General features: G+C 40.6%; 2 protein-coding genes across 6 annotated transcripts in view; both read right to left on the bottom strand.

The window, feature by feature from the left end:
- Positions 1–5: 5 nt before the first annotated feature.
- ATF1 (activating transcription factor 1) lies at positions 6–15,142 on the bottom strand. 4 transcript variants are annotated; one of them, XM_072847430.1, is made up of 8 exons: positions 14,921–15,142; positions 9,755–9,871; positions 8,292–8,420; positions 6,440–6,540; positions 4,733–4,863; positions 3,664–3,843; positions 3,402–3,561; positions 6–3,024 (listed from the first exon to the last, which is right to left on the bottom strand). In XM_072847430.1, exons 2-8 carry the CDS (start codon positions 9,863–9,865, stop codon positions 2,880–2,882), a joined length of 957 nt encoding a protein of 318 aa, XP_072703531.1. In that variant the 5' UTR covers positions 9,866–9,871; positions 14,921–15,142; the 3' UTR covers positions 6–2,879. The 4 variants fall into 4 exon arrangements, with proteins under 4 accessions (XP_072703531.1, XP_072703530.1, XP_072703527.1 ...); XM_072847429.1 differs by having other exon boundaries at positions 9,799–9,871; positions 14,921–15,140; XM_072847426.1 differs by lacking the exon at positions 14,921–15,142 and adding an exon at positions 14,565–14,815.
- Positions 15,143–17,348: 2,206 nt separating this feature from the next.
- Positions 17,349–27,757, bottom strand: part of DIP2B (disco interacting protein 2 homolog B) — a 70,140-nt gene continuing 59,731 nt past the window's right edge. For both annotated transcript variants that reach the window (XM_072847136.1, XM_072847135.1), the window contains exons 29-38: positions 27,212–27,321; positions 26,423–26,553; positions 25,623–25,791; positions 24,420–24,590; positions 23,838–23,899; positions 23,668–23,725; positions 22,977–23,051; positions 22,196–22,373; positions 21,882–22,005; positions 17,349–21,372 (exon numbers count right to left, since the gene is read on the bottom strand). In XM_072847136.1, the coding sequence (XP_072703237.1) occupies positions 21,120–21,372; positions 21,882–22,005; positions 22,196–22,373; positions 22,977–23,051; positions 23,668–23,725; positions 23,838–23,899; positions 24,420–24,590; positions 25,623–25,791; positions 26,423–26,553; positions 27,212–27,321 (1,331 nt within the window). In that variant the 3' untranslated portion in view covers positions 17,349–21,119. The remainder of the gene's footprint in view (positions 21,373–21,881; positions 22,006–22,195; positions 22,374–22,976; positions 23,052–23,667; positions 23,726–23,837; positions 23,900–24,419; positions 24,591–25,622; positions 25,792–26,422; positions 26,554–27,211; positions 27,322–27,757) is intronic.

Genomic DNA, 27,757 nt, shown 5'->3' on the forward strand with positions numbered 1-27,757 from the left:
TAAGGAACATCAGAATTATATTTTGGCGACTTTATTTACCAAGGTCAGAATTCGCAACAATCTAATTGTTTCGACAAATATTTACAATTCATATAAAGCATGTACTCTTGTTTGGAAATAACCAGCAGAACGGTATTAGGTACTCTATCTCTTACTCTCAGGACATCGATTTTACTCTCTTACAATCTAGATTTTGAAGTAAATCCAAAATAAGTATTTCATGATAAGTGATTACTTAAAGAGCAAACTCATGTTACTGTTTAATATTTCCAGGATGAAAAATAAGCTGCTCTTTCCAAAACACTATTTTAAGAGGATAAAAATTGACTAACGGTTTGTCTGGCAGCACTACATTTGATTCACTTGCTGAATACAGAAAGAATTGGCCACCATTTTTTTACAGTCTTAACACTTGATAGCTTTTTTAATTATTATTCTGTATTACAAAAAGAAGGTAAAGGAACAACAGCACACAGTGAGGATCAAAATACCGTACAGAGGAGTTACCAAATTAGTTTCAGTACTGTAGGTCAAACCCTCTTAAACATATGCCAAATAGCGTACACACACCCGATGGGAGACAGAGCGAAAAGGTCCAATTCTCTGAGGTGCTAAGCACGTTCCAAGGCGTTCATCTTCCCTGAAATTCCGCTAACAAACGCCTCTTCTGGAGCAGTTCCCTAACGTAATGACGTTCTCAGCCTTGCTCGCTACTTTCGATGTGCAACAAAAGCACTCTTTTTTTTGACATGATCGCGAACACAAATGTATACTCCCGTTTGGCCGAAAGGAAACGTATCGTGGATCATGTCCGTAACAATCACGTATTTAGAAACTTGAGAAAAAAATATACTTTTAGAGCCTACTAACAAAGTGATTGTGGAATGCAGTCTTTCTCATACCATTTGCAAAGAGCTCTGCTTGCTAAGAAGTCCATTAATTCAAAAATGAGTAAAATAAAAAATACTGACTGACCATATGATAAGCATTACACATCTAGGGAGTGAGTACATCTTTTAATTTCATTCAGATCTGAGCTAGCACAACACACACACGGAGCTCTAACACCTTTTGAATAGCATAGTCCATAGTGCAATTCCCGCTGACATAACTGGAAGCAGGATTCAATCCTAACTATGGAAAATAGTGTATTTATTACTCATGCAATAAGCACTGCATACACATTGTTCTATTTCACAGAATCACAGAATCACAGGATGGCTGAGGCTGGAGGGGACCTCTGGAGGTCACCTTGTCCAACCCCCTGCTCAGGCGGGGTCACCTAGAGCTGGTTGCCCAGGACCACGTCCAGACGGCTTTTGAGGATCTCCAAGGATGGAGATTCCACACCCAAAAGAGTCCTGATCATGTCAAACATTTAATTTTCACCTGAAACAAATTAAGATCATACAAACTAGAATCTCTGATAGCAATCAGATCTAATGTGCAGATAAGATCAACTGTGGGGAATAAAAAGCCCTGATCTCTCTTTTTTTTTTTTTTTCCTTTCTTTTTTTTCCCCAATACTCTTTAGGATCCATTTGTTTTGCAAGTTGCCTACAGACATACAAAATTAATTCAAATATCTCCTACACCAAAGAGGATCTCATTTGACTTTGTACTATCCATAAAAATATATGCTTGAAAATCTGGTTCACAAAATATTTCATTTGTTTACTAAAATGAAATATATAAACTGTCAAAATACGTATATAAACTCAATTTCAGAATTCGTAAAGATCACAATTCAGCTACAAAATATACCAACCATCTACCTGTTTTCAATAGAATATTTTCTTACAAAGATACCATTACTTTGCAAAATATCGCCTACCTTACAAAATTAGTCCGGAAATTTTGCACTACTTTCAGCATAGAAACCATATATTAGAACCTCATTAACCCTTTGGTATATATCTTCCATTTCTTATTTTATCGTTCTTCTTCTATTTGGTTTAAATGTTCCAAAGCACAGTAGAATCTCCAGACAGAATAAGCAATGCATGTTTAATTGTATATATAATCAGCACACAATTTATTGTTCAATTATAGATGTTTATCATGCCCAGCAACTAAGAACAAACTATTGTGAAATCATCCTTCAGAAACTTTTGTTCACCAGTACGCGTTCTACCGTACCGTACTTTAAAATAATTGGATGTGTTGAATCCTCTTAAGGAAAGTCAACACCTCATCGCATGTGCCTCAGACATTTCCAGGACTAGGCCTCTCACTGCTTTCTCCAGATCCTTCCCAAATTTGATAAACACAGCAAACGTTGAAAAAAAAACCCCAAGTTTTTAAGCTGTCAGCCGAGAAAGAGTAAACATAATTTATACCTCTAGCAAAGTATTAGCTTTCTTTATCATCTGCGCCTGTAAATAACAACTTACAGGTTAAAATAAAAATATTTACATACAAATAACTGAAAGAAAAAGGAAGGACTGAAAACGAGTAAGAAATCAAAACATATACTGGTTATAAATGTTACTAATAATGTCAACTACGGCAAGGATTCCATTTCATCCACATTTTAATTGTAACCAAATATTCCCTCCATTACAAGAGGTATTTGTAGACGTTTTCAAAGAAATTCTAATCACCTGCCTCGTAAAACGTGACTGTCCTTTTACTGTAGATGCAATCTTGACTTTATAAAGTTTCCAGTTGTGCCAGCAGGAATTTTGGTGAGGTTTTCTTGTTTCCTTTTTGTACTTTGTCACCAACATGTTGTAAATAAAATCTATATAGTCTTTAAGTTGTGAAAGCTAGGTAGAAAAGTTTCATTTTTGACCTTTCATCTAGTTTAAAAAATTCAGTATAAAAAAAAAATTCTCCTCTGAAATTTAAACAGTCCACAAAAGTTTTACCTTCTTTTCTTACACGCTTTTATGACAGTAAAGATCTTTCAAAGTTTTTAGCTCTTCAATTAGAGTTTTGTTCTGATTTTCCAGGACTGCGACTCGATTTTCCAGACATTTAACATACTCTTTCTTCTTTCTGCGGCATTCCCGAGCAGCTTCTCTGGAACAGACAAGCAGAAGTAATTGTTTATTTTAGATTTGAGATGTGTCCATTTTGTGAATGTCACCATTCTGACCAGCATGAGAGGAGAGAGCTGGCACTGCAATCGTGAACAAACCAAACTGACAAGTACACGATGATAGGTGGAGAGCACGAAACATAGCAGTGTCTGGTAGCACACGTGGCAGTCAATCTGCAGGGAAAAACAATTTGTTTTCTCCAAACTGTGTGAGACAGAACACGTAGCATGTTTTGGTCAGAATTTCCCATGGTTTTAGTCGCTGGATGCAGCACACCATACTGATGTCACAATCAGTGAAGGCAGCTTGTATTTCAGAACATTAACAAATCAAAGCAGCCCGCCCGCACTTACATACCTGTTCTTCATCAGCCTTATTTCTCGTTTCAACTGCGGATCATCTGTCTTACTTGTCTGTGATGTCAGAGTGACAGGAGATGTCATCACCACAGTCTGAGGAAGGGATGTGGTGGTTGGCGTGGTGCGGATCTGGTAAGTCTGCATGTCTCCTGATGCAGCTGTTGCGATAATAGCGTAAGACATCAAAACGTGGTAGCATTAGAAAGGTACACTTGCGTTAGGGACGGGTTTTTCTAACCGTTTCCGGAAGCCGTACTCACTCTGCACTACCACCTGGTTGCTGGGTACCAGGATCTGTTGACCATCTGATGTTTGTGCGTACTGCAGGATTGTTGTCCCAGGCTGAGTACCACCAGCATTTGTCATCGTTAGTGTCTGCAGACCTTGCACACCATCTGTACCTGGGCTGGCCAGCTGTAATCCATTTGCAGCAATGGCAACTGAAAGAACAAGGAACATGCGCAACAATATTTGTAGCTGTACGTTATAACGTACAGATAAAGGTAAATCTGTAGGCTCTACATCTGTTTTCACTGCTGAAAAATACTGCCAGTTTTGAAAGGCTTTTTCCTTCTGCCACTTTCAACTATCAGATCTTGCTCCTGGGTTCGTCCTAAACGTATTGGTGGAAGTGGCGAGGTGGTGGCAGGGGGGAAGCCACAGGGGTGGCCCCTGCGAGAAGAGAGCTGGGACTGCCCCCAGGCAGACACCAGCTCCACATGGACCCACGCTGGCCACAGCTGGTGGCTCCTCTGTGGAAACATACTTCAGAACAGGCAAAAATCCAGACAGGCAAAGGAGTGAGGGACAGGGGGAAGTGAGAAAGAGCAGTATGAACACCCAGCTCGGAGAAGAAGGATGGAGAGGAGGTGCTCCAGGTGCTGGAGCAGGTTGCTTTTTGGTTCACGAGCACAATCAATACTAGGTGCTAAAATCAAAGGAACAAATCCTCTTTTTTGCTACCTCCCTGGTATCACAGGAACGCCTTTTGGTGTGGCCCTGTGATATATCTAATGGTATCTTCACCGGTCTTACATTTTGGACTAAATCTAACACTAGAAGACTGCTCTGTATTTCCTAACAACATCCTTTGAATGCCTTGTCTTAATATGCAAAAATTAAGATAATGAAGCATTGAGTTTATCTGGAGTCTTCAGATACCAGTCTATTTCCATGTAATAACAGTACTAACTTTATTAACTGTTAGGTAAATCACCAAACCTTTTGAGTTTCATCTTAGTCAAATATACAACAAAAAGAAAATCTGTATTTTGAGGCAAGTTGAATAAAAAAATGTGTCCGGTTAGGCACTTATTTTGTGTAACGTACTGTACTGTCCAGTGCTCGTCTGGTAGATAGGCGTGGGAACGGACATCGATGTAACAGTAGAGACACCAGGACTCTCCTCATCTCCTTTTCTATCGCGTGTATCTTCAGAAGACAGATCTTTCAAAATTTTTCTATAAAAAAAGAATTTATCAGCTCTAATAGTAGGCAAAACCTACAAATTACTGCAACAACCGTTACAAACTACTATCCCTATTTTGTATTACAGAAATAAACACTAAAATTTTGCGGTACCACAGCTTTTGGAATTAACAAAATTTTGTATGAGGTGACTGCCTCAAACTCCTTCTGTAATTACAGTTCTGTAGTTTATATAGTCTAGTTTTTTAGTTAAATATTTGAATCATTTTACAAGCTAAGAGCGAGTCAAGTCAGCTACTGTGTAAAAGTATGTGTATGTGCAAATCAGCATGAATTCCAGATTTTCAATCATTATCCTCTAAAAGCCTCAGATGTTCGGACTGATAAGCCTGCAATGAAAACCCGCACCATCTACAGTAGATTTCAGTAATCTCCAGAAAAATGGTGTGCCGAAAACTAGCCCTGCAGCTGCATCATTAATTTCAGTAAAAGCTGCTGCAGACTTTCCACCATAAACATTTTCTGGGGATACACAACTGGCCTGTTAAGAGATTTTTCTGATTTACAACTTGATCCTCTCTCAAGAATAGGCTTTGTATAGCCAATTAAAACCAGTTTGCTCTGTCTGGTGTCAGAATAAACTAAAAAGCAGTGGATTACTACAGAAATGTTTAAGACTTAGATCTTTTGCTCTGTCAGTACACAGTAAGACTTTACTTTTCTTTTCTGCATTTAATTTAGCTCTTGCACAGCTTCTCAAACAACCCATGTCCTATGTATCAATACCCTACGAAAACAGACACGTCTCTATTTAAAAGAGGAACCAACGGACGCATGAGTTTTATGCATCTTACCCCAGGCCAAACGACGAGTTAGCGGCACTTATATGAAGAGAAAAGCAGAACTGACAACTCCTGATCCCAAACCTGCACAGCTAAACAGTTCTCCCACAGCAGCTCTGCTTACAGCTCATATTTTCCTATCCTGGCTACTTCAACTGAAGATTCAGAATTGCTCTTTTCCACCACTGTTTTTGACTGCATGCAAAGTAATAAAATCCCTCCTAAATTATTTGTTCTGGTACATAATTCAAGATGAGATAAAGCCATCAGAAAGTACTAAGAAGAGTGGATAAAACATTCAAAAAAATGGTAAGCAGTGGCAGAAGCAGGAACAATAATCACAGGTAGGAGTATCAGGTAGGTTCATAAACTGTCTTTTAAATTTTTCAGAATGTTATTGTAAAAAATATTAAATTTTGTGTTAAGTTTCTAACAAATGTATTATTTGAAAAGCTAGAATGTGGCATTTGACTACACTCCTCATTTCAGTAAAATGATATAACTGAGTAAATTTAGAGCTGATAAACAATTTTCCCTGTGCCACATCGTGTTGAAGCTGATCTCCAGTTAGGTCGAAGTTTCCTTGCAGCAAACGATCGCTAAGATGGCATCCTCAAAATGTTTACTGCGTGAACAGATCCAACGCATGTTTCAAGTTGTTTTCTTTCAAACAACTTAGCGGTTGTCAGAATATATGAAGCTATTGCAAGAAGTTGCTATTTTGGTTTCAAATAAAAATACAAAATATATTATATACAGTACTTACCGGTAAGATGGACGACGAGCTAAGATGCCTCGAGCTTTCTGTGAAGAGCCTATGCTATCTGATGAATCCTGAGAATCTTCACTCTCAGACAAAGAAGATACCTAAAAAACACATTCCATGTGGTTATCAGGTACACTTCAGAAAAAATATGCAGAAGAGATTACACCCTTTAATTGCGTATGAGCTAAAGCTGCACGAAAACTACACAAATGCAAAAAAGAAAAGCTCAAGAGATTCTCCTGAACTATTTATCACGTTAAAAGCTGAAAAACGTCCACCATCTGAAGCCAGCAGTTCTAGCTGGATTACACTGCAGGATTAATCAATCCAGAAATTTTAAAACAGCAGTGTGAAGAAATACAAATGGTTTATTATTTTCATAAAAACCATACAAGCCTAACTATCTTATTAGCTGATGTGGTCTGAAAAGGTGAGCCACTCCCACACATAATCAGCTAAGGAGGTGGTGGGAAAGGAAACAGGAACACCGTTTAAGTACAGAGACAAACATATAAAATACTTGAACTCTTTTATCTAGACAGAAGAGCAGTGTATTTTGTTGGTCAGAATACAAGAGTCAAATAATATTTAAGGCAGCAGCATATCAGGGAGTAAATATACAAAGTATTATCTATAATTTTCTCTTTATTCCACTGTGTCCTCATCCAGTTGGCAAGTGTTATTTTTTTCTCTGATGCTCCTTACGAAATACAAGCTAACAAAACATTTATTTGTACTTATCTGTGTGCCAGCAACAAAAAGTCAAGAAGAATGCATACAGCTCTGGGAAAAGCATTTCTCACTTAACTGCTGCTACAGAGACAAAAAGAACAACCTACTATCAACATTTAAAAAAAAGCTGCTCATGTATTACTTTTCTTCCCCTTTGAGCAACAAGGCCACAATGTTCATAAATTACAGAAAAAAAAGGAAAGAATACAGTCAGTGGGGACCCCGCAACTAGAACACGATGATAGGAAAGGGATTAGCGGAGACTCAGGTAAAGACAACCTACTAAACCAGATGCTTAACTGTTTTCAGAAAAGAGCAACGTGGTTTTTTTTTCGTGATCTGATGTCACAGGAACAACGGTAGCTGAAAATGCATTATAGGTTTACTTTTCATGGTTTATCAATTTCATGTCGTACGAATAGATAAGCACAGTACAAAGGATCAGTGACAAATTAATGCTTTTTAGCACAGTTCTTCCAGTCTTTTGGCTGACTAGTGCAGTTATTTCACAGCGTAGCTCCAGTGCCACGCTGCCCAGAGGGCTCTCTGCAGCCAGGGACTGAACGAAGCAGTAACAGACGCGACTGTAAACTCCCCAAGGCACCTCTCTGAAGTGGCTTGTACAAAAAAAATCCCATGGCAAATGAGTAAGAGACACAAGCAGAATACTTAGGTACCACAGAAACGGAGTTACAGCGTACATGAGGAGAGCAATCCACCACTCAGGTCTACCTTTTCGAAACACACATTCTTTTTCCTTGGGTTATTCTACACTCTCCTTATTTGGGTATTAAAGCACACTGATTGCATGTCTGTTAAGAGCACCAACCAAAGAGTTGTGGTTTTTGTTTTTGTTTTGTTTTGGGTTTGTTTTTTTTTTATAAAGGGAGGCAATGCCAAACAGTTTAATTTCAAGTCCAAAGGCAACTTACTACAAATAATTTCAACATTAAGAACGATGTATCCCCAAAATACTGCCACTGGATTGCTCGCTATCTCTGACGGCAGGGCCAGAAAGGCTGCACTGTGGCAGAGTTAGCTGAGTCAGACAAGCCTTTACAAGTCTTTTCACATACATAAAACAGGATTCTTGGTTGTTTAACAGACATTCTGTAGTTACCTGCACTGTTTGCACCTGGGGTGAGTGGATTACGGAAGAGGACTGAGCTGTCTGGATGACTCCCTGGACCTGGACTTGTTCTCCAGGAAGCTGAACAACTGTCAGGGGAGCAGGACCTCTTAGCGACATCTACAACAAATCAAAGAATCATTAACAAAAGCGTTTGTTCTACGGTATTCAGAAAGCATATATACACGTAGGAAAACTAGTGGAGAACATGCATTAGGAGAAGCTTCTTTTAAGTCTAATTAAGTCACAGAAGGTATCCTTACGCATGAATCTCTTATCCTTGTAAGATGCACATTTTTGAGATACATATCTGCATATGAAAAAGGCTGAAACAGTTACTTATTTGATGTAGGCTAGAGGGAAAATCAAATATGTAGCATTATGTGCGAAAGACTAAAATGCTGCAACTTAAATACAAGCAGTTCTAAATGAACCACAATGAAGCAGACATCTTCAGAATCACAGCACTGAGACTAACCGAGCACGATTGCTTTCATGTAACTCCATCCATATGCACAGATAAAGCTCCACGTTTGTGGCAGTTCATTTTTTTAAGCTTTGATTCCATTTTAAGACTGTCTTAGACTTAGATAAGCAGAAATAAAAGTGCCTAATAAGTAGCCTTGATTCTCACTAAAGTTAATAGGAGTTTAGGTCACTAAAATCTAAATCAAGATGAAATGATCGACGAGACTGAGGGCTTAGGGCAGATCAGACTAACAATACTGAAGTAATGCAGAAGGTAGCATGAATAATGCACATATTTGGTGTCCTTGGATTACTTCTTTTTAAGCAACCGGTATGAGGCTAGAGTTCAAAGATTGCACAGAGAAGAAATCACAAGAGTTAAGTATAGCAAAAGCCGACCTATCTACTCAGAAAGTTCAAGGCACAAGGGCTGTATGAAAGATACCAGACCGGAAAGGAAACTGAAGAAGACAAGGCGTGCAAGCTCTGGACAAGGAAGAACAAAGAGCAGATTTTTCCAAATAAAAATTATGGCATCTGTTCTTTAATGTTTTAAAATGATCGATTTCCATAAATGTTGTAGCTGAAATCTAGGTTTACTTGGCAAAAAGTTAATTCCTACTGCCACTCCTATATAAAATATTTTTTACGTTCTAGCAGATTTTTATTTGTGATGTTGCACTCACATGAGCCTTTGCACTTAAAAATTAATTATACATGTAGATGCATAAGTAAATAACCAGTTTCCTCACCAAATTTCTTCACTACTTTTATTAATCTGGAATACATTAAAAGATGAAGGGATCATTAAAACTCATACAGCTAACTTTTCATTTAACACTACTTTCTTATCGTACATCATAATATTATCAGTGTTTTTTCTTCTCTGTGTGTTTCTAAAACTCAAGAATTAATACAGTTTGTAGCACATAAAAAATGGCTCTTAACTACCTCAAATGTTTGCTGAGATTTGGCCCAGGCTTTACCTGTTGAGCAATATGAGAGAGCTGAGCTGCCTGTAGTGTTGTACCTTGTACAGCTGATGTTTGTGAAGGCGTCACTGAACTGTTACTGCTGCTCTTGTGCACCTCTTCCATAATCAACTACAAGAAAAGTAACGAGTTAAATTCAGTTAATGATAAATTTGAACAGCAGATAGGTGCCCAACTTCCACTGACACTCTGGAGAATCTCAGTGCATAATACTTCTAGCCTTATTTGGACATTTTTAATTAGTCCTTTGTCCTCTGATGCCACTTTCTATTATGGAATAGCACAGCGGTTTTTGTCACTTCCCCTACAATACCCCGAGCATTGTTATGCCTTCTCACGGGGACAAGAGGGGAAAGACACGGCAGGAGCCTTTCCACTGCCTCGCCCGGTGGGTTTGGGCAGGTCAAGCACAGCACCCGGCACGCCGCCCCTCGAGGCCTCGGAGCCCAGCGCAGCACGAACCCCCGTGTCGGAACAGGAGACAAGTCCCATTTCACCCTGACAACACCTGCACTCCACCTGGCCGTCAGCGCTGGTTCGGACCCACCCCATGCTGAAGTTTACTGTCAAATGTATTTACTGAATGTTCTGGTTTTTTTGTGAAAATAAACAAGTCAGGTCATGAGATCTAGGAAGAAAACCAAGATGAAGCATTTATCCTAAAGGATAACTTGTTCTAAGTAAAATAATTTTCCAAAATATTTTACGCAAGCTACCAGCCAAACCTATTTTAAAACATCTGAAGGTGTATAAAAACAAAACAGGGATGCAAAATTCAAGTACAGAGAACACAGTTTTGAATTTTAAACCCCACAAAAGTCACTCCATCTCCATATAATACAGGCAGTAACACTTCTCTCATTTCTACGATTTTATATTTAACCGTTCAATATGTCTTGACGGCATCCCCCCTCCAATACTGGGGGATTTGGTGATGTAAAAATGCATGCTTTTAGGTGGGGTGAGTGGGTGGACCAGCCTAGAGCATTAAAAGATGATTGGTGAGTGTTAAACATTTTGTCACAGAAGGTTTGAAACTGCTGAAAGGACAGTTGCTATGAGACTGGAAATTACATTTCTTTCTGTGGAAATGTGAGTCATTGATTTTTCCCTACTGAGATAAACCACAGCTCTTGCAGCCTGACATATACTTAGAGGGTAAAAAGTCAACGTACACCAAGACCAGAACCTTGTTCTTGCAATCCTTACTCATCTGAGGAGTCCCACTGCGGAACTCCTCAAATAAGTTACTGAAACAGGACTTCGTGGAGAGAAAACTGATGGTTGGCTGATAAGTGAAACCGTATCCTTTACGGCACAGAACAAACGTTCTCTCACATATGATATAGCTTCCCAACATACTTATGTCTATAAACATAAACCAATTCATCCACAGTTTAAGCTGAAGCAGCAAAATGAAGGCTTCATGCTGGAATAAAAAGCTCACGGGAGCAGGACAGTCCTTCAGCTGTTCCCAGCTTCTGGAAACCTTCAGCTAATCAAAACTATCCCGACTGCCTTTGCTAAGATTAGCACATTGCTGCTGCTGCTAATGCAACAGTGCTTTCCCCTCTGCATCGCCCCTCCGTGAATCGGAGACGAGGATCCTGACTGACACCCTGCGCGGCTTCACGCTTGCTCATGTCTGCAAGAAACCGGCCCCGGTGCAGCAGCGAAGCAATGCAATTCTAACATTTTCTTTTTTCAGTTGCTACTGCTGCAGAGCTCGCCTGAAAGTCGGAAAGAGTGTTTTGGCTTTTTTTTTTTTAAGGAAAGAAAATCAAGAACTAAACTAATTTAATTATCTTGAAGCTATAAAACATGAAGAGCAGAATTAACGACCAGCACGTGTAAGGGATGCAACTTTATATACCCTCTAATGTAGTTTTAGTCTTTTTATAAAGGAAAATCTACATTTTGTGCCCCTGCAAAGGGAGACATACTAAGTGTCACAAGTAAACAGGGCACTGTCAAACTGAGATCCAGGCAACAGCAGAAATTAAAATAAATTTCCAGTGCTACAGAAATACCCAATTCATTTCTGTAGTGGTAAACCACATTCTGTCCCCCCCTCTCTTTTTTACTGTTTTTCTCTGCCTTATTGTCCCATAAAAGACTAACAACAGCAGCAAAAGAGACTGCAAGAAACAATGAAACTGATAAATACAAAACCACCCAAAATAAACAAACCAGGGAGAAAGCACAAAGGTTTTTGCTGATCTTTCTCTCATAGGTGTGAAGTCTTACTTACAGGAATAAAAGGTAAAGAATTTCCCATTATGATTTTTCAAGTCCATTTCATCTCTGCTTGCTCTGCAATATTTAACTAAATATTCACCCAACATCTATGAATCTTAGTAAAATAACATTAATAAAAAAAGATTTGGCAAGTGATTTTAACAAGGTGAAAGTTACTGCTGCACCTTACATCCTCCACTGGGCCAAGGAGGTGCAATACGCTATTTGGCCTTGCACGACTGTCTCACAAGAAGACTCACATGCCTCTATCTTGTTAAAACAACTTGTTTAGCTGGAAAACCACAAATTTTCCATTGGAATGGCCTTTTGTGAACACCTGAAACAGTGATTACCATCTATCAGCTTTTAGAAAGCCAGTTCCAATGAAAAACCTCAACCTGCAAGTTCTCGAGTTTTGCAAAGAAGTACCAAAGACGGAAAATCTCTCAGGGTTTCAGCTTTCTACACCACAGTTAAAACTACTTCCAACAACAGAATATACGTTTAGCTGAAACCAGCTGCATAGTTTGGGGTGAAGGAAGAGTTTTACATGTCACAGAGCACTGACAGGAGGGAATTCATAAAAGCAACACCTGATGTTTTATTAGCCAGAAAATAATTATTGTTCCAATCTGTATGAAAACCATTTTTTAAATAATCAGATAGGTAAGGATGATGCTTTTCGGAATAAAAGCAATGCCTCCACGCAGCTACGTCTCAAAAGTAATTTAATTTAAATGAAAGGATTCCGCAATAGCAGCATTACAAAGCCTGTTTTGAAGGACTAAACTTCCGAGAATTGGCTCTCTCCAGCCAAAGAAACTCGTCTCGCTTTAAACATGAGTTTGAGTCTCAAATGTATCTTCCTTTTAAACAGAAACAGGAATGCTGCATTTCACTGCGGGCAAGTTTAATTTATCATCCCAAAGTTCATATATACCTTCCTAATACCACGTTCCTTAGTTTGAACCACCACTCAAGAACCGCTAAAAAACCCCTCAATGGCTGAGGAGTATCAATTAAAAAAGAACAAATAAACAAAGAAGAAAACCCCATTCCCACAACTTTCACTAATCCTGATGAAAAATACACTAAAATGCTAAAGCGATGGTCCCCGTACAGACATACTGTGCCTGTGCAGTAACAATCTTCACAAGGTTTGACTCTGAATCACTCTCTACTTCAGTGTCCCATAGACAGCGTACTGCTCTCTTGTCCCGTTTTGTTTCGCCTGTTTACAATGCAGATTATCTGAGACGGTGATTGTCTCTAGTCAAATGCTCATAAAATGACTAAAATCATGGATTCCCAGCCTCAGATGAAGCTTCAAAGCACAGTCAGGAGGCAAATAATAAAATAATGGACTATAAAAGCTGTACATTAAGGCAAAGAGAAGTGAGCCTTCAAATCTAGCAGAGGACAGGCCTGAATGATATTTCAATATTGAAATATTGTAAGAGGCAATGAATTTTCTTTAAACGACTTTATAAAGTCAGAAAACAAAGAATACTGGACACAGAATTTTATTCTCAAATACTAAGTAACAAGAGTCAAATACTGACATACACAAACTACAGAAAGTAATTTAAAACATTTGGTGGAATTATACTCAAGTAATCTGGTGAAATTTTGGATTCTTTGATGTCTCAAAATAAGCTGTCTTCGCAAGCTACGGCAGTTAAAATACTATTTACTTAATTCTGCAATTAAGACACTTGGGGAAAGTTTTTTTCATCCAGAAGACTGACAGAACTCTGGCTTTTTCCAGGAATCAGTGAAAGACAGAGGCGAAGGACAGCACATCCTACCAGTTCACGCCAGAAAGCGAGTGAGGAGACTTGAGTCAATGTACCCAGTTACAGTTTTGGATTCCATTCTACAAACACACACACGAATACTCCTTAAAACTTCAGGAGTACTTTCCATATGCGTTTCCTTCCACTCCCCCCCGCCCCAGCCTTCTAAAGTGAGACGAAGCTTTGGGAGCATTCCCATGGCAAGCAGCTTCAGAAATAAAAGCCTGCAGTCTAAAAATGTATGTAGTATATTGACATAAGTGATCTTGATATCGATGAGAGGAAGAGATCAGTGAGATCATTTACAAACAATCTGCAACCCGCCGCCTTGAATCACCCCGATCCCCGGTGCCGTTGAGCGCTGGGAGACACGGCTCCCGAAAACGGCTCTACTCGGTCAAAATTAATAGGAAAAAAGGTAATCCCTGCCAGCCCCAGGCAGTCGCTCTGGTTTTTCTCGGTCGAGCTCACGGGTCACGGGAACGGAGACCACCGCTGCCCTTTCACTGCACACCGAGTCAAACGGGGCTGAAGCCGCTCCCCGAGAGCTACGCGCCGGAGCCCAGGGGGGGCCCCTCTGCCCTCCCCAGCCCGCCGCGACCCCCCCGCGGCCCAGGAGGCTCCTCCGCGGCGCCGACCCTGCCCCGAGACTCGAGGGGGAACCGGCACCCGGGGCGAGGCGAGGGCGCGGGCCCGGCGGCAGCCTCTCCCGGCGCGGGGCGAGCAGCCCCAGGCCGCACGGGGAGCGCGGCGCCCCGGGCCCGGCGCACCTGGCTGGGGCGGCGGGGCGGGAACGCCCCGGGGGTCCTCCGCAGCGGCCGCCCGCCGGGAAGGGGCGAGGCGGGCCCCGGCTGAGGGGAGCGGCCGCGCCGCAGCCCGGTCCCCGGCCTGTGGCGGGACTCGGCCGTTCCCTCGCGGCCCGGAGAGCGGGCTGCGGGGAGCGACGGCGCCGGGCGCTGAGGGGAGCGGCGCGGCCTGGCCGGGCCTGGCCTAGGCCCGCGGCCGGCGGGCGCGGCGGGAGCGGCCGCTCCGTGCCCGGCGGGGGCGGGGGGGAAGGGGCGGGCGGGCCGAGGGGGAGGGGGCGGCCTCCCCTGCCCGCCCGTGCCTCGGCGGCGCCCGCTCTTACCTCAGAGGCCCGCCAGGCCCTGCCGGTGGCCGCGCGTGAGGAGAGCCGCCGCCGCCGCGCCCGTCTCCGCCTCAGGAAACCGGCGCCGGCGGCATCGTAAACACGGCGGGCCCGCGCGGGACGCTCGGGGTGGGCGGGCTGCGACCATAGAGTCCCCGCGGAGGCCTCGCCTAGAAATCCCCACCATAGAGTTCCCGCAGCATAGAGCCCCGGAGGCGGAGGCTAGAGCGTCCGCTTTGGCGCCGCCTCCACGCGGCGGTTTCCGACCACGGGTACCATAGAGAGGCGGCGATAGAGCGCCGCTGCCGGACCGAGGGCGGGAAGGTGCCTCCGGCGGCCCGCGCAGCGCCGAGCGCGCAGGCCTCGGCCTCAGCCCGGCGCTCTCGGCCCGGTCGGGGCAGGAGAGGGCTCGCCTCCAAGAAAAACACAATATTTCCCTTTATCCTCAACCGGGACACGGGTGTACGCAGCCACGCGTAAAATAAAGCGCCTAACAGTAGCGAAAGCCTGGCGGGGTTGGCTTTTACCCCCGCAAAAGGCCTGTTCTGGCCTTCCAGCACAGGGGCAGGACGGTTGTTCCGTAATCTCTAGCTGCTTTGCTTTTATTTTTAATCTTTAGAACAGCTGTATTAGTGAAAAGGAATTTCAGGCATTGCACAGTGACTGCTTTAGACTAAACAAAGGTCAAACATGTAAAGGGAGCGGGGAGGATTTTGGCTACAATTCCTTGCGGGCGGGGCAGGACTGATTATTTTTCCTCTGAATTAAAAGTTAACGAAGAGCACAAGGAGCAGTATAAAGTAATGGAGTGACAACCCCTCTGCCCAGTGGTTGTTCCCACAGCACCGTTCAGGATCACAGTAAGGAGATTCAGTATTTCCTGTAAAACACGTAAACTCCAGGTACTCACCACTACGAATGGAAACCTTCCCCACGATTTTGGCATCTCCTGACTGTTGTGCTAACACAAACTGTAAAAGATTATATTACAAAGGGGCTTGATTAAAGCTCTAGTATAATATAATTTCTCTTTTTTTCTTGTTGCTACACAGAACTCTTACATTATTTTGTTTGCAGTTTTCAATGTTTGTTTTCTTTCAATTTTCCTGAAGTCTCCCCTGTTCTGCCTTGGTTTACCAAGCCCTTCATCTCTGTAAAATCAACGTTCATCAATGTTTGCAGACAAATGACTTATTTGCAATAAGTCCCAAGTATGCTTTCTATTCCCCTGACAATACCTTCCACAGCTACTGCTGAAAAGCTTCAACATTCTCAAGGTTTCTCTTCCTGAGAATTATGCAAAGTTTTACCTACCCAGTTACTATTGAGCTCACCCTACAGAATAAGTTACGATACCGGAGAATGTGCCTGGAGCGGAGCTATGACAGCAAGAACAAGAATCTTCAGACACCTGGGAAATTTGATCACTCAATTCTAAATGTATTTATGGAAACATTTTTTGGCTATTTCAATTTACTTGGTTAAGATAACAATTCAAAGTTAGTTAGTTGTTTTAGTTGTTTGTTTTGTTTTGTTTTTTTTTTTTGTTTTGTTTTGTTTTTGTGTTGTTTTTTTTTAAATAGAGGTTTTCCCAATATTAAGCAAATGATTTTAAAATACAGGAAAGATTTACTGAAAATGAAATGTTTTCAAAAGAAACCACAGTAAAATTGCTACTCATCATTTGTAGGAAATAATGTGTCCAAGTATATTCTAAACCAGAAACACACAACCATTAATAGGTACCTGCATAGACGGTAGCTGGCGTTAGATTATAAAGTTAATTATATCCTCCCAGGTACTAAACTATATCTTAACATTCCTGAATATTTAAAATAAATCTTCATAAAAACTCCATGGTTAGTTTTGGACAGCAGAGATTATCCAGCGTTACATCTCAAATGCCACCACAGTTTCTATTTCATCAGCTCGTGTGAAGCCTTACACAGTTGCTTTAGCCCTCCAGAGGACAAACCCCCTCACGTCTTGTTGGGAATCGCAAAGGTTTAAGAGTCCGTAACCTCTCCCGCTGAATTCCAGTTCCAAATGAAACGTACCAGTCCTGAATCCTAACCAGAAATTGAATAAAGTGTATTTAATACTACACTAAAACCTTAAATATAGGTAGGTCATGCTTCTGCATCTAGTTCATCCTCGGCAAGTGAGCTCTGTTATAATTCTGATTTCAAAAGCTAAGTGGCCTACTGCTGTGGGTACAAGACAACTCTGTCCAGCCACCGCCGTGCAGGGAGCTCGGCTCTACCCAGCTTCAGGTCTCCTATGTTTCTATATACAAGTGACATAACATGTTTGCAAAAATACTTACGAGTTCTCCCTTTCACCAGGAAAAATGCTAACCAATGTTTGCTTCCTTAAAAAGAAAAAACGATCCTTTGGAGAAACAGCAGATGAAGAACTAAGCAAGCAATCAGGCATCAATATTTATTAACACAAGACAAAGGAAACACAATCAATGCGTTAATGGAACACTGTCCAGCCAGATGTTAAATTTAAAAATGTATATCTAATCTAATTTTAAATAAATAAAAACTTTATACATAATTACATAATGCTGTAGTCTGAATTTGACAATGGTAAATAGGTTGACAGAAATGAAAGAAAAATTGCATTTAGGGCTAAAATTTATCTCGTTTTTACAACCTTATTTTTAGCACAGTTAGTATGACACATCTTAATTACACTTATTTAAATCAGAAATGCAGTGCAAATTTTAATCAAACAGGATGTGAAATTACCTGTTCCCACAGATTTTGCTTAGGGAATATTCATAAACAGTAAGACATACAAAATATTTTAGTTCAAAGTGTTAAGAATTCCTGATTTTTGAGTTTCACTGCAGCTGTTAGCTTGGAATCTGATGGACAACAGTAGGAAATCATTTGCCTTCTGCAACTGGATAAACTGCAAGGTCAAACTGGCGCGGAGAGTCTGCTTCTTGGGACCCACCACTTGATTCAGCAGTTACGGAAAAGCATCCAGCTCTGAACCTGAACATGCAACATATCAGTGGCCCTGCCAATTTTCTGAAGGTAAGTACCTCAGTTTGTTCTTGCATGGAATGATACCAAGCCACCGCTGTAAAGCAAAACGGTCACATCTTTTGACAGCCCTCCCAAGACAACCAAATAATCATTTATCAGTTTGGAAGAACAAACCGACCCCGACCTCAAAGAGGCTAGCAATGAAAAATACTTAGCACTTAGTGCTGTACAGTTAGTTACCTCACAGGGATGTTGTAAGGATTAGATAATATCCTCATCTACAGATGAAGAAACGGAAGGAGTGAAATGACCTGTTGAAGGTCTTGTGGCAAGTCATTAGCAGAGCTGGAGTTAGAAATCGGGGTTTCCAGCTTCACAGCTCCGTACTTCCTCCTCTCCAGTACACTGCTTTTCACTGTGCCAAACACGGACAAAAGCATTCGAAAAAGTCAAAACTGGCCAGCTGCTATATGTCACTTACTGGCGAGCAAGAATGGAATGTTAACTCATTCTATGGGCAGGACTGTAAACTTAATAGTTCTCCAACACAGAGAAATGTAACATGCCAGAATAAAGATTAAGAGTAAACAGTAAACTTGCAAGATAAAACCCCAAACCATAAGAAGCTATCAATATCTATTCAAATAAAAAACAAGGAAAAAAAAACCTCCTCAAAATAATCCAGTATGTCATTCGAAAATGCCATTTCAGAAAGTCAATCTGCCACATACTGGGAATCTTTGATCAAGTTAATACATGCATTTTTTAATTTCTGAAAAATTGTGAGTAAAAATAAAAGACAATCCTAGAATTGTACTTAAAATCCACTTCAATGGACAAATAAAGTATTTGTGGACACAATTTATCTAAACTTTAATTTGAGTAAAAAAAAGGTCAAGACCCATCAGAATTTTTTTCTGAAATGGGCAACAATGAAGTGAAGCTGCACTGCAAGTCACTTTGCTATGCAAGAAAACATAAAAAAATGAAGTGATGCATAACATGTAATAACAAGACTTTGCTGGCTGAAAAGGGAGAACAACTTCTGTGCCCTCTACACCCTAAATAAGCTGCAGTACCAGCTGTCCTAGTCACAGTTACACCTCTCACTTTCCTCACTTTGGGGCCAATTTGTCAAAATTAAATGTATTAAAGACTTCATGCACAGGTATTTTAGGACGCACATTAAGAAACCAGAGAGCGTCCCTACAGCTAACAGAATAACCTTTCACACCCAGGCAAGGCAGCAGCACAATACCATGAAAACTGCATGTGCGGGGTTGTCTTACTCCTGCGGTAGATACGGAAAAATAAATGATTAAAAAATGTGCACCCGTAAACTGGAGCGTTTGCAAAGAACTCTTAGGTCCTGACTTGCCATAATAACTTCCAGTTTCTAAATCTATTCCCCCACCAAATATTTTTCAAAAATATAATTCGGAACTTCTTATCTGAATTTTAATGCTCTTGTCTTTAGTGAAGAACTAACAGAATGCATCAGGAGTTTTTCAAGGGCAAAACTGGGGTTTGCTTACAGATACACTGGGTTCTGCTCTGATAACTGCCACCGGATCTTCAGAGTTCATACTGCAAACCCTCTAAAAACTGCCTAAAAACTTTGAATGAGGTAATCTGGAACATTTTAATAACAAGTTTATTTACACTGTATACCACATTTGACTCAAAAAAACCTCTTGCAGTATCTGCTATCAGCTCTCATTGCTTCCAAAATCATATTTTCTTAACACCCTTAGGAATTTAATTGTTCTTAAAAGATTATTAAGTATTAGATGAAAGAAAGGTAATTTTGAGTCAAAGTTTAAACACCGTCTCTCCCTCAGCCCGGTGTGCAATTGCTTCCTAACAGCAAGAGCTTATAGCCGCTACTCTGAGGCTTCTGTTTCTTCAGTGAGAAGTGACACAGTGTTTTGAAAGCTGGGATATTAATTTTCATGAAGTTTTTTAATGATGTGTTTACCAGAATTGCTCTGTCTCATTTTTGTGCCTCCTCCTGTAAAAGAAAAATTGCATTCAACTTAAAACCCAGAGTTACCTAATTCTTTCTAGTGAATGCTTTGAGGAAAACTGGATTGTTGCCTCCCAGTTTGCCTTAAAGCCTATTTACAATATTTCTTGCTCTACCAGAGGGAACTGAATGGAATAATGACTGAATCGCACAAACACGGAATTTACCAGTGTGTCAATCTAAAGGATTTTTTTTTTTTTCCTTTAAACACAAGGTGTTGTAGAGGGTGGAGGCAGAGGCTGTCACTCAGGTGCATCATTTCAGTTAAGCACTTTGGACTTGCACTGCGATTTCTACCAAATTCCATGTTACTGTTTAAATTCAGCCTCTTTTAGAAAGATGTGCCTTAAAATCATAGGTTTCTACATGCTATGACACACTTCTGGCCAGCAATAAAAGACTACATACTGAAATAAGAAAACTTGTGAAAGATAATGTATCTCACATTAGTTGTCTAACCGAATGTAATTATGCTAAGGACCACAAAAGTTACTTGTCCTTAAAAATTTCTACCTTCAGCTGTCATCATTATCCAAGTTAATTTTCTATCTAAGTGAATTATGTATAATAATATTTACATATTTAAAATATAGGCAAAATTCTTTTTAAATTCAAGAAATATCTATATGAATAAGTAACTCTTAGATTCCGTAAGTTATTGATTTGGTCATGGCACAATTTTAAATAAGTTGTGTGATCCCATGGAATGAATAGCTACAGTACAGATGCAAAGTACATTATATAGTAGGGAACTGCAGACTTCTGATGACCCTTTTCTTAATAGTTTATTATCTTAACTAAATAAACCCTCCCCTTATAGAATCCTAAAACAGTATTAGATAAAAATACAAATATGTACAACATGAAAAAAAGTAACACTACTGTAAAGGCCTTAGGAATTTTGTAGCTCACACACTTGTCAACTTTGCATTTTCTATAAAGCTAATATTTCAGTAAACTGTTACAAATGTTTTCCATTGTCTACCACATTTCCTTTTGTCCGTTGGTAGTTAATGTGATCTTAATACCACAGGATGAGATGAAGGGAATATGGCAGCAATCTCAAACTTTACATCAAGTATTAGTAATTTTCACCAGCTTCATTTCTATAGCCACCCTTTGTCATTTAGTGGTCCCGCAAAGTTTCTGGACATCACTTCCCCCATACATGTTACATGTTGTAGGCTACATATATGGGGTCTAACTGATCGGCTAGAAAACTGTCGCGGAGATGCATTCGTTGTTTCTCTCCTCTGGAATTGATAGGAATAACTCCGGGATCCACTACCACCACCACTCCCACAATTAGGTAATGTTCTTCCAGGACCACATTTGTAACTAGAGGAACTAAATCCAGGGCTTCCTGTTCACAGCCACACAGCTCCACGACAACCACGAGCAAGTTGGTCCACGTGAATACAGCACTAAAAGTTAAACAAAAAAACAAAAAACCACAAAACAAAACAGAACACCCAGTTATTTTCACAAACACAAAGATCCAAAGTTTACAATTCTTTATCCTTAGATGGAGTTTACTACCTGCTTTGGGCTGCACTTCCAAGTGACCTAACTCCAAGAAGACCTAGTCCCGGCGTGTCAAAGATCAGTTCAAACACATCTCAATACTACCTAGCGTGACACACAAACTAAATCCTGCTTTCACTGACTCAAATATAAATGGTCCTTTACACCACAAAGCAGGAAATCATCATGTCTATTTTGAATTAAGGCTCGTGAGAAAACATTGAGTCAGTCAGCCCAGTATTATTGTGATCTATAGATGGAAAATGAGGTGCGTGACTTGCTGATGGTAACACAAAAAAGTATCTGAATTTGCCTTACATATTTTTTTCTATTAAATCCTGCATCTTTGCATAAACATTGATACATTTCAGCTAGGTTAGGATAAATTCATTTTTCACAGCTGTTTTACCATTCAGCAATGCTTCTGTGCGTGCGAGATACAGAAGTCTCAATATCAATTGGATGGTAACGCAGTCCCCTCAGTTCCAAAGTTTCATCCAGTGCTCCAACAACATACAGTGCATCATGGCGCTCTAGAGAGGAGAGATGGGAAATGAAGCGTATGCATACTATGCAAACAGAAAATGGCAGACAATAAATGGAAGTTAGTTAAAACGAAGTGTCTCTTGTATCCTGACATGTGGATCAGGACTTACTCGCTGCATAGTATGAAAGAAAACTCTTCATCTTCATTTAAAAGATAAAGACTAATTTCTGCCATACCTCCGCTAGCAGCGGTGAGCTCTGTCCGACGAACAAAACCAAGGTATCCAGTCCGAGCCCAAAGCGTCTGAGCAGCATCACCAAAGCTCAGACGAGTGTTGAAATGATCAGCTTGAAGGGTTTCATTGTCATAGATAGTATAGTAGCCACTGGCTGTGTGTGGACTATTGACCCAAATCTGTACAGGAAGTGGAAAAACAGTCAGATCCACACACTACAAAACCAGAGCATCTGTTGAGTATTAAAATGAAGCAGGTAACAAACTGTGACAAGAAGGTTCTCTTTTTATCTAAGATTTTCCAGATCCAAAAATGTTTTGCATTTACTTCAAACCTCCAAATAGCTTGTAGAATCTTAAAAATCCGTCTTGCAGATCTACTCTCCTAATAACTGTAAGGTGAGGATTAACTGAGTAAATAAACTGCAGATTTTTATAACATGTGAAATCCAAAAATTGATAATAATCTATCAACACAGATCAAATATACTGGTGTGTAATCAAGATAAGGAAAGTAAAATGTAAATTAGATTATTTGGAAGGCAGTTATGCAAGATTTAGAGTGGAATAAGCCTTCCTTTCTAGTAGGCTTTTTCTTTAAACTTGACAGTAAAATAACACACCCAAATTCTGAACACTCCAGCAAGAATTCAGCTTAAAAAGGCCTGCGAGTATTACCACTCACAAACTGTCACCCAGCAACTTACATAATCGAACAGAGAGAATATAGCTCAAGAAGCAGACAACAGGGGAAGCTACCCAAACAGCAAAATCTGCGCTTACCTCCCCAAGATGAGAATCTCCAAGAGGCCCTTTTGTCTCAGGATTAACAATGACTACTTTGACTCCAGGTAAAATCTAAAGATCGCAAGAAGGAATACATAATCCATATGTGAATTATCTTCACGCGCAACTAAAATACAAAGGCTGTTCATTTAGCTCTGGAAAGGCATGCTTTCTCCCCCAGAAATTACAAACAGGTATAAAACATGCTAGGCATGTATGCTGAAGTACACTAGCAGTATGAACGTATTTCCTGACTCAAGAGCCACATAGGTAAGGGATTCTAGGCCTGTAACTGTTGTTAGACCTCGATTTTGAAGAATTCAATGTTAAAAACTACTGGGAAACATCTTTTTGTTAATCCATTTAAGGAAGGGAATGAGAGCTACAGTAAATCTCAAATGCATGCTGATTTCAAGGATACAACAGCAGATGCTTTTGATATGGTTCATTTACTGTAAACAGAACCAATTCTCCCAATTGTTTCAGCAGAGCATGCTCTAAATCAACAGATACTTCTTCATAAATCAAACTAACTTTCCAGAGGAACAGTGTCACCAGCTATCACCTCTTCTCATGCCATGCCACAAGACTACCTTTCCTAGCTACACACCTACATCGTAAGGGGCATAAAAAGAAATGCGTGGTCATCAGATGCTGTGTGCCATGCCAGGTAATAACGTGAAATTACCTTCCCAGATTCTGAAAGTAGCAGGCTTTGGGGAGCTCCCCTTTCCACTAGACGTACTCTGAAGATAAAGAAAACATTGTCAGGGAAAAAACCAGCTGAAATCTACTGAGAGGTGTGATAGCTCAGTACCATTACAACATATTAAATAAGTTTAAGTAAACTTACTGTACCTGTCATGTCTCAAGGATTTCAGATCTACATACACCGTGGTGGGATCAGGTCCAGATGTTCCCTGACGAGTTAACATTTAAAAAAAAAATTAATGTATTTACAGAAGTCAGGGTAACTTCTGCCTGAGCTCATAAACGTTTCCAAGGGTTGATTACTGGCAGCAAAATTCATATTCACGTTTCCCCACCTTTGCATTTGCACTAAGGGAAACACTTCAGTAAACTGGCTATTTTCTCTCTGTACCAACACCAGTGTGGGATGCATCTCTGGGGAGGGGGGAGCTGCTATGGAGACAGCTCTCAGCTACCGGCCCTGGGGCAACTAGTCATTGTTTACATGGAAAGAAACCGTTTTCTCATGTCATGTTTCAGTTGTTTTGAGCATCTGTGATATAAGCTGGGAGTTGAAAACAAGAGAAGCTGCTTAAATCTTGCGCCAGCTGTTCTCTACAAAGCAGATGTTGGGCTACACTAACAACGCAGAAGTGCATGCAGATTAGGAAGTTTGCTGATTCAGAATACAACAGAATCTGGAAATCTGATGCCAGTGACAACGCATGCACTAGGAAGCACTCGCGTTACCTGTAAACAGATAGCAACGTTGACTCTTGATCCGAAGGTGGTGCTTACAGCACGAGACGACAGGCCAATGTCTTTGAAGAGTTTGGAGAAGGAATGCGTGAGAGAAACTCGCGGCCGTTCCTCTGCAACGACCACACAAGTCCGGACACAGGACAGATTAATTCCTCGTGCCTGGAAAAGACACAAATGAGTGCAAAGGACTGTATGTGTTAATTACCTCTGCCACACTGCAGCAAGATCTGTCCCCTCACAAGAAGTGACATTGGCTTTTACCCCTGGAAATTACTTGGGAAATGCAGGACAAACTCTGTTCTTGTGTTCAAATTATTTCCTCTTTTCAGCTTCTATTTGTAATTATAAAATGTGTCTGACCAGAGCCTAGAAATACTGCTAGAACAAAATATGCATTAACAGTGCTTCTTCCTCTGCTACAGAACGTGGCATCACGTGCTTCTACAGTGCTTTTCAGCTAAGATTACACCTGTTACTCACTATTTATATAGATGGAAACCAAACCAAGTGAGAATGAAGTCACTGACTGGGATCACACAGTCTTCAACAAAACTGGGACCAGAATCCATTATTATTTCTAGACATGATCATGAATGCACTGAACAGCACTAGCCAGTTGTTCGAACCTGTGCATTATTCTGGTGTTTAACTGGTGACACACCCCAAAGCAGACACCTTCTGCCACCAACAGAACAAGACTGATCCTTAATCTCATAGATGGAGTACACTATTTCAGTAAACCCCATGCAAAAAGCCACCTCAAGCGTTTTACATAGCTATTTTTTTTCCTTCCTCTCATCTCCAAGGAGAAAACACCTCTATTTAGCAAATCGCCTAACATGTGTGCTTTGCATCATGTGCTGGTCTGAGCCTTCACTGCAGACTGTTATATAAGCAATTCTTCTGCATAGCATTCTGCTGTTGGCATCCTCTCTTTAGGGTTTGCCCAGCAGTCTCTGACACTCACTGGCAGTGTGCTACCTACACTGCAATACATACACCCTACTCAATTTCAATCCTTTTCATTTCCTGGGCCTGCAAACATTTTTTGTTGCTTTTGCTTTCTGAGCAAGCTGCGGACTGGAGACCTGTGCTACAGGAAAACTGATGTATTTAATAATCGTATCGCTTTGCTTTACTACCACAGTTTCCTTAATTTATGTAACATAGCATTCAGGAAGCATTTCTTACCTTTAACATTTCAACTTGGTTTCCAAGTCCCTTTGTGCACAGTTCCATGACTGAATAGGAACAGAAAGTGTCCCTTATTTTATACTGGCTGACAGTAGATAACCAGAGAAAAAGATTGGATTCCAGCTCCATAGGAGGAATTAAAATTGACTGGTGTCCAGAATACACACTGTGAAGAACATTAAGGAAGAAAACATTTTTGTGTAGCATGTAGCTATCTTTAAATTAATATTTACTGTATTTTCATGTTATGTTCCTGCTATCTTTAAATTAATATTTAATGTATTTTCATGTTACGTTCCTGCTAGACCAAAAGCAGCTTGTGGGACTCTGCATCTGAGACAAACTGGTAATAGCTCCAATGCCCACCTTCTGTAGCAATATCATTTTAAAAATACAACTTACTGTACAAGAATAACAATTTATACACACACAATCGTGCACACACACTGTCAGAGTGAGGGAAGAGAACTGGCTCAACCACACAGTTTACAGCAAGAAAACTCCCTTACTGCAACATATAATCAAGGAAGAAAGGCAAGAAAAACATTCTGGAGCCAGTAATATTTGGCAGCACAAATATGCATAATCAAGATAGGATAACATCTTGCTAATCTGCAGGAAAAGGGAACATATTATTGTCAGTTCAAAGACAAATTCTCCCCTTACTGTAAATTAGTCATTTTGGTAATGTCAACGCATCTGCCTATAATTACAACAGATAAAGACATGGACTGCCATTTCCCATTTATAACCAGCCAAGAGTTAATCTTTTCCTTTTCCCCCCTCAAAAGTCATACCTGCAAAGGCACCAGAGCACAAAACCTAGTCCACAATAGGGGTCAAGACAAATTGCAATCTGCCGAGAGGAGTAGAGCTCACATTGAAGCTTGATTGCCCTGCAAAGGCCACTCACTGCTGCGTGGGACATCTGCAACACAAGACACAGAGAAACCGTGCTGAAACTCAAGGACATCAAAATAGGACTTCATCAAGACAGGTAGGTAAGAATAAAGATAGGTTTGCCTTGATAACTCTTCTCCATAAACTATGTTTCTTCTTCCTTTATCTTCCATAGCAGAGGCAGAGCATTGCAGAAGCCTCTGAGCCACAGTAAGCCAGAAACAGTGATACCAATAGCTATTGCTTAAAAGCTGTCGGCATATCAGACTTCAAACACAGCTGACCATTAATGACAGTCTAAGGCTTTCATTTTTTAGTTTCTTATCCCCTTCTCTGTCAACTGCATTCCTGTTCTGCTCTTGGCAGGGGGAAAGCAGAAGCTCACAGCTATGCTACTTGGCATTGCTCACTGCTCTCCTAACAGGCAGCTCTCCAGTGGGAGGCAGCAGCAGAATTCCTGTTGCCCACTGTAGGGACCTGTCTTCCTACATTGCACAACTAATTCTTCAGCGCAAGGTCACACTGCATTGTCTGCAGCGAATCCATAGCTTTATTGGAAGAAAAGCATGGTCTTTATTTAAGCTACAAGAGCCAGCTTTGGTGGAGGTCGAGGGTAGAGGTGGTTCAGAATATCAACCAAAGACAAGATGCCAAACCCCCCATCTTCTATAACCATTTTACCATACCTTTACTCCTGTAAGCATGCCTGTTGTGGAAACACTAAAATCTAGATATGCTAGCATTTCAGGCGTAGGTGGCTTATAGATCTGAGACAGCCGCTTCCTGGGCAAGTCATCTGTACAAGAAAGGAACAAACGTGGTTAATTTTTGATTACTGAACTGGTATTTGAAAGGAGAACACAACTTTCAAAAAGCCCAAGATGGAGGATAAAACTTTCTATTAATTCTCTTTCCAAAAGACACAGACTAGTAAATGACAAGACTCTTGCCAAAGTTCCTATGTAGAAAATTATTTATTCTCAGGAAAAGGAAGAAAAGACCAACTTGCTCTCGTCGTAAGGAAATTAACAGTTGTCTGCAACATGGCTTTTCAGTAAAATTATTTTCCATGCATAGCTCAATAAATGCAGAAGAGATGTCAGTAAACAAGGTCAGACCTAGCTTATGTCTTGGACTGTTTTTCTAAATATTCAAACAAATTCTTAAGAGCCATCCAGTTACCATCTGAAATGGAGGAAAGTCCCTTCGGAAGTCAATGGTAATGCCTACAC

The sequence above is a fragment of the Ciconia boyciana genome, chromosome 27 (assembly GCF_034638445.1).
Source record: "Ciconia boyciana chromosome 27, ASM3463844v1, whole genome shotgun sequence".
In the NCBI taxonomy this organism is placed as follows: domain Eukaryota; kingdom Metazoa; phylum Chordata; class Aves; order Ciconiiformes; family Ciconiidae; genus Ciconia; species Ciconia boyciana.

Excerpts from the sequence above, each read along its gene's own strand:
- ATF1 (XM_072847430.1), bottom strand. The coding sequence starts at position 9,865 with ATGGAAGAGGTGCACAAGAGCAGCAGTAACAGTTCAGTGACGCCTTCA. Across the intron at positions 6,541-8,291 it reads CCCAGGTGCAAACAGTGCAG|GTATCTTCTTTGTCTGAGAG; the intron begins GTAACTACAGAA and ends TGTGTTTTTTAG. Across the intron at positions 3,562-3,663 it reads CAACCAGGTGGTAGTGCAGA|CTGCATCAGGAGACATGCAG; the intron begins GTGAGTACGGCT and ends TTATCGCAACAG.